General features: G+C 40.0%; 1 protein-coding gene across 2 annotated transcripts in view; it reads right to left on the bottom strand.

Annotated features, from left to right (window-relative positions):
• Window positions 4,759-6,870, bottom strand: part of LOC107605251 (bidirectional sugar transporter SWEET1) — a 3,247-nt gene continuing 1,135 nt past the window's right edge. The window contains exons 4-7 of one of the 2 annotated variants that reach the window (XR_001612489.2): window positions 6,515-6,794; window positions 5,286-5,405; window positions 4,890-5,197; window positions 4,759-4,834 (exon numbers count right to left, since the gene is read on the bottom strand). Coding sequence is in view for 1 of the 2 variants with exons in the window: in XM_016307060.2 (XP_016162546.1) it covers window positions 5,033-5,197; window positions 5,286-5,405; window positions 6,515-6,794 (565 nt within the window). In the remaining variant the exon portion in view is untranslated. Of the gene's footprint in view, window positions 5,198-5,285; window positions 5,406-6,514; window positions 6,795-6,870 lie in introns of both variants that reach the window. The other variant, XM_016307060.2, reaches the window with a different exon arrangement.

The following is a 6,870-nucleotide window of genomic DNA, read 5'->3' as shown; positions in this document are numbered from 1 at the left end:
CTCTGGCACACAGCAGTACCCTCCACATTTTTCATCTTTGGACCTAGATGCCATGAGGCAGGAGGGGGTTCCCGGGCAGCCTGTTGGATTTGGCGCTAGAGATGCGGAAGGGTCTGCTGGTCTGAGAGAGTTCTAGGTTGGTCAGCAATTTCAGGATAAAGATGAGGCCCGTTAAGTGTGAAGACTTACAGCATTCGCCGAGGGGTACAGTATAAGGTAGTGGAGTCTGACTATCGCCGGTATGTGGGCAAGTGTTCTGAGTTCGGGAATGGGTGCACATGGTTGATTCGATTGAGTCTCCGGCAACGCTAGGGCATTTGAGAGGTCAAACGGTACAATGGTCTGCATACGTGTCTCACCACCTCCATCTCTAGCGACCACAGGAGTTTGGATTATCATGTGATATCGGCATTCATTATGCCAATGGTTAGGGCTGATGCATCCGTCAGCATCAAGGTGCTCTTAAATGCCACGGCCGCACACTTTGGGTTTAGGCCGACGTACAGGAGGGTCTGGTTGGCGAAGCAGAAGGCTGTTGCCGTCAAATATGGTGACTGGGATGAGTCGTACAATGAGCTCCCTAGGTGGGTGTTAGGAGTCCAGTTGACCATGCCTGGTACTGTTGCAGTCCTCAGGACGAGCCCTGTTCGAGTTGGGGGACAGCTGGACGAGTCTCAAGCTTATTTTCACAGACTGTTCTGGACGTTCCCACCGTGTATCGAGGCATTCTATCATTGCAAGCCGTTGGTGAGTATTGACGGCACCCATCTATATGGCAAGTATGGGGGAAAGTTGCTTGTCACGATTGCACAGGACGGGAACTCCAACATACTCCATGTTGCATTCGCACTAGTCGAGGGTGAGAATGCTGAGTCCTGGTCCTTCTTTCTCTCCCACCTGTGTCAGCACGTGACACCGCAGCCGGGTCTGCTGGTTATATCGGACAGGCATAACGGCATCAAGGCCGCGCTCGAGGCTCCCGACGGGGGATGGCTACCTCCAGCTGCATACCGGGCATTCTGCATTCGACATGTAGCAGCAAATTTTGCCCTCACCTTCAAGGGCAAAGACGCAAGGAGGCTTCTTGTGAATGCTGCATATGCTAAGACCGAGGTAGAGTTCGATTACTAGTTTGATATTCTGCGCTCTGAAGACCCGACGATGTGTGACTGGGCAAACCGGATTGAGTATTCATTGTGGACACAGTACTGTGATGAGGGCCGGAGATTCGGACACATGAAGACGAATATCTCTAAGTGTGTGAACTCAATCCTCAAGGGTGTCAGAAACCTCCCTGTGTGCTTGCTGGTGAAGGCAACATACGGTAGGTTGGCCGAACTATTTGTCCGCAAGGGGAGAGAGGCCGAGGCCCAGCTGGGTACCGGACAACAATTCAGTCAACACCTGGTGAAGTGTATCGAGGCCAATTTGAAGACGGCGATGTGCTTCACGGTGACTTTGTACGACAGGGATAACTCGGAGTACACCGTCGTAGAGACGACTTCGACTGGTTCGTTCTCACTGGGTATCTACAGGGTCTCACTTGGATCTCAGACATATGACTGAGGATACTTCCAGGCACTTCATTTTCCTTGTCTGCACGCACTGGCATGCTGTGCCTACTCACGGCTTACTTGGCAGCCTTACGTCCACCAGGTGTATCGTCTTAGTTCGGTTTTCAGTGTGTATCGGATGAGATTCACACCTTCCATTCCGGAGGGTTTCTGGCCACCTCCAACACCTCCGGATGCACAACCTGCAGTACCTCGGGGGAGCTATAGGGCATCCAGATAATTTGCAGAAAGATTCCAACATTGTCAGGCTAATTCATGATCCAAAGTCATAAAGTTTAATTAATTAAATAAACATAGTCGATTAGTATACTCACATCCCTGGCCTGTAACATGTCTATCCTCAGTCTCCAGTTCTGCACTCTAGGTCCCTTCTTGCCACCGGAAGGGTTGTAACCTGACCACCTGCATCTCACATCGGTGTTATAGCTAATTAAAAGTATGACAGATTTGTATAACATAAGAAGCAAACATGGAATCAACTATTTTAAATTGAAATAGAAAGGTCTGAGTAGGGTACCTCGAGGCCAACAGCCAGCTGTATGTATCATACCCAGCAGGCCTAAACCTAGGAAAGCGCCAGAATATCCACGACTGAAGTAACTGAAGTGGGCCCGCTAACTTTACCACATGTCTGTTCGCCACTCGGCACATGCACCGGTACAACCATGCTAGTGCTGTAGACCCCCAGCTGTAGGTACCCATCTCCTCAAGCCTAGCTACGTAGGGAAGCCATCTGATGTGAATGCGGTTGCCAGACTTGTCGGTTAATAGTTGAGTACCCAACAACATCATGATATATGCACGAGCAAAGCGCCACACAGTCTCCTCATCGGCTCCCGCGGGGCACTCCCCAAAAGTCTCCTGGAACCAAGTGCAGTTTACAGCAAACTTCTGAACTTGGCTCGGAGGAGGAATCACTCCAAGCAACTCCTGGAACCACACCCAGGCAGGACGGCCACCCTCGATGTATATCTGAAAATCTGTAAGGCAACCACTAACATAGCGCCCATCCACTGGCAACCTCAACTGGTACGCCACATCCTGAAGTGTGATCGTGCACTCTCCGAACGGCATGTGGAAGGTGTGCGTCTCCGGACGCCACCGCTCAACGAATGCACTAACAAGGGGCTCATCTAATCAAAACCATCTATCGTTCAGCCTCGCAAGATGGTATAATCCGGCCATCTGCAGGTACGGAACGTATCTCTCATCGAGGGGCATGCCTTGCTGCTGCCGCATGCTCGAGATGCAACGCTGGGGCTGCCAAAACAAGGACCGCATACAAAAGCAATATAATAAACCACATACAAAAGTAATATAATAAACCACTACCAACCCCGCATGCAAATCCACTTACATAAACCGCATACAATACCCCTAACATAAACCGCATACAAAATCACTAAATAAACCACATGCAAGACCACCAAAATCAACCGCACACAATACCACTAACAAAAATCACTCACACAAACCGCTAACGTAAACCGCTAACGTAAACCGCTAACATAAACCACATCGAAAGCCACTAACAATACAACATGCAAAACCACTAAACAAAAACCACTACCAATACCACATGCAAAGCCAGTAACGGAAACCGCTAAATTAAACCGCCTACCAAACTGCAAACAAAACCACTTCAATAAACCACATGCAATACCACCAACAAAAACCACGTGCAACATCACAAAAATAAAGCACAAGAAAAAAATTAAAAACCACTAACCTTGTCATTGATGACCCCGACAATATGAGCCACTCCATCCAACTGATATAGTCTACCTGGATCGTCCTCCATCAGCTAAATACTCTGCTCGAGCCTTTGTCGGAGCGAAACTGGGTCGTTTTCTCTGGGATTTGGTGGGGTCTGAGAGTGAAAAAGTGGTTCGAATGGGGTGGATTCGAACTCCTTTTATAGAAAAATCTAATGTAATTCGAAATACCTCAATTCAAATTACTACTAGTGGCGAAACGTGCATAGTTCGAATCAACAAGATTCGAATTATATACGTCTCCATTCTCAAGTTAATTCGAATCACCATGTATCGAATTAACTAAAGCTAATTCGAATTGCATCAATTCGAATTATGTAGAGTTCATGCGTGTATGTAGTTCGAATTGCATGGATTCGAATTATTTAAGATTCAAGTTCGAAATGAGGTGATTCGAACTACATTATTTTGTACATTAATTGATTGCTGAATCAATTTTTCTTTTGACTTATTCGTGTAATATTCATCTCTCCATGGCTTATTTCAGTTTTTTACCCTATATATTAATTAAAATTAACGGTTAAAATAACTAGAACACCAACTTTCTCGGTACACTTAAAATTTTTTCCATAATATTTCCAAGGTTCTCTGAGTGATTCAAAAATCAAAAGCACTTGGCAGATATTCTATGCGATATTGATTTCTTTTAACTCATTCCTCCCTGTCCCATCATTTCCTAATAATAACGTAACAACAGGTTGAGTATTCTGTATTCATTGTGAATTTGTGATGACCTAATCGATAACTGATGATAAGGCATTTTGTCGCATTACGGGGCCCTTTCATGCCAACCTCATATATGCCAATCCCAATCCAGCAGCCCATGCAATAATGATTTTGTGATTAAAGATAAAATTAAAAAAAATAAAATAAAATAAAATAAAATTAAATATTAGTGATACAATTTTATTTTGTGCATTACTTTTCTATTTTTCTTTTTGCACTCTCGTCAACTATTCATTCATTTTTAGATAATGAAAACAATTATCTATTAAAAAAATTAATTATTCCAATATAATAGATTTGATTATTTTCAATTTGGTAATAACCAGTTATATATACACACCCACCCATCCATACACACATATAAATAATAAGTAATTATTAATATGGTGACTAATTCTTTGTTTAGAGAATACTTTTTATGATGATAATTAATAAAATTACGTACATTTAAATGTAGAGGAATATTATAATTGAACTATTAGTGAAGACTCTAATAATCATGATCATCAGTTAAGGAAAAACAGTTAAGTAGTTAGTAAATCAAGTAGATTTGTGAGGCTTTTCTTGCATAAAAAGTTATAGTCTCTGCATGGCTTCATGCATCATTTTCTATTTCTCTCATATGTTACAATCATTTCTGAATTCATTCATGAGCAATTATTTAAAACCAAAGAAGTATAATGAAAAGCAAGAAAAATAGAGAAAATCACTAAAAGGGAGTAGTTTCAGATTGAAATTCATAACATCATCATAAACAACCTAAGGTTTATTCTGTGTAACCCAATGGGCTAAATTTGCACTTGAATTGGATCACCAGAGCAACTAACAACTAAAATTCCGAACCACAAACACTAAGATCGTAATAGCAATAACTTAAGATACTACTATAATAAGATAGCAAGCAACGCGAACAAACAGTACAGCAGACACGTGTCCTCATGAGCTTGCATTGTATTATTATTGTTCCGATGATGTGGCTTTTGCAACGCCCATCTCCATGGTGTCTGCTGCTTCTGTTGCTGCTGCCTTTGTTTCCTCATTGCTAACACCTTTGTTGCCTCGGTACATGAAATACAATATTAGTTGCGCTGTCCCCAATGCTGATCCTATTCCATTTGGTACCTATATATGTTTCATCCAACCATACAGTTATTCATCATAATTGTTGAATTTTTCAAATGCTGAAGTTAGTGAAGATGTATGTGCTTACTGCAAGGTAGGGGTCACGGCCTATAAGGCCATAAATGAACCAGGAAGTACCACAGATGAACACAAAGAGGGAAAGGTAGAACGGCATGAACTCCACGCTCTTAGTTTTGATCACCAGTTTCTGCATTCATTTAATTTAACATAAATAATTAATCATATTATCAGGTCCACAAAACATAACATACGGTCCATAATTATTATCACAAAGGAAAAAACAAATACAAGACGACAAGGTTTCTTTAATTTGACACTGCTAGAACCGTTTCATGAAAGCATTAGATAAGAACATACAGAAGTAGAAAAATACATTTATGAGTGTTAAATATTACTTTTATTTAGAAAGTAAAATTATATCCTGTATGAAGCAGTAGTAAAAACTTTATAAGTTGCTAAATAAGTAAATTAAATACTATTTCTTTCTTTTCAAAATAAGTTTTCTTTATTCATCTTTTAAATTTGTTAAGAAATTAATATATTTAGACCAAATAATCCTAATGTAATTTAAGTAAAAAATTAAGAAAGTAGAAAAATATTTCAAAAAGAATAGATTTACTATTTAAATGTACGATTGAATTAAAAATTATTTTATTCTTGGGTAGAATAATGTTCCAGCACTTAATGCACTAAAAAAGTTTTTTGTTTCATTCAAAAAGAAAAATCAAAATTATTAATTATATATTTGAAAGGAGATAAACATATCATATGATATGACACAACTTCATTCATAATAATGGCATTATTGGATCTTTCTTGATGAAGGGACGCATTACCAGAAGAGGAAAAGGAAAAAGGAGGGTGAGCAAAAAGGACAAGCTACCCAAACGAGTCTATCCCAATTCACATGATAGGGATATTTGTGGGGGCACGAAACAATCATCATTTTACTAGTAACATGAAAATTGCAAAGATCTAGTACGTTACTTTCTTGATCATGATAACTAATATTCCTTTTTAATTTTCCTTCTCAAAATACAGACTCTAGTGAAATATTTAGTTATTAGTGGCCGACAATTCCAGAGTGATACGGTTTTTTACCGTATCTTTCGATCCAGCAATAATAATTAATTTATCACAAATTTTATTACTGACTAATAAATTACTGTATAAGACAAGATTCAAATTCTTTAGCAATTTAACTTTTACTTAGATAGACAAATAAACTAATCACTCAACCACTTTAATTTAGTTTGTTGCATGAATAATAAAGAGAAGATGGAAAAAAGAGCTTACCATAATAGAGAGGGGAGAGCCATACATAATAATGGAGAAGAGGGCGGCAGCCAAACCGCAGAAGACCATTCTGATATTGCCATGAAGGGCAATAAGGGAAATAACAACAACGATGGCGAAAATTGCTATTACAAATGAGAAGAGCCCAAGGGTTTTGTTCCTCTCCTTCGGCGGTGCATACGTTATGAAGATTATTACGTATACGATTTCTATCAATGCTCCTGTGCCGTTTATTATCACCACAAGTATGTTGTTTGGAGACACAAATGGCAATCCATACCTGTTTATACATTTATTTTTTCTCATAATCAGAACCATCAATTTAATTGGATATTTTAGATAATTATTTATATGTT

This window comes from Arachis ipaensis, chromosome B06, assembly GCF_000816755.2.
Source record: "Arachis ipaensis cultivar K30076 chromosome B06, Araip1.1, whole genome shotgun sequence".
NCBI classification, from domain to species: domain Eukaryota; kingdom Viridiplantae; phylum Streptophyta; class Magnoliopsida; order Fabales; family Fabaceae; genus Arachis; species Arachis ipaensis.
Note: the sequence above shows the minus strand (reverse complement) of the source record. Positions and strands in the feature narration are given on the sequence as shown.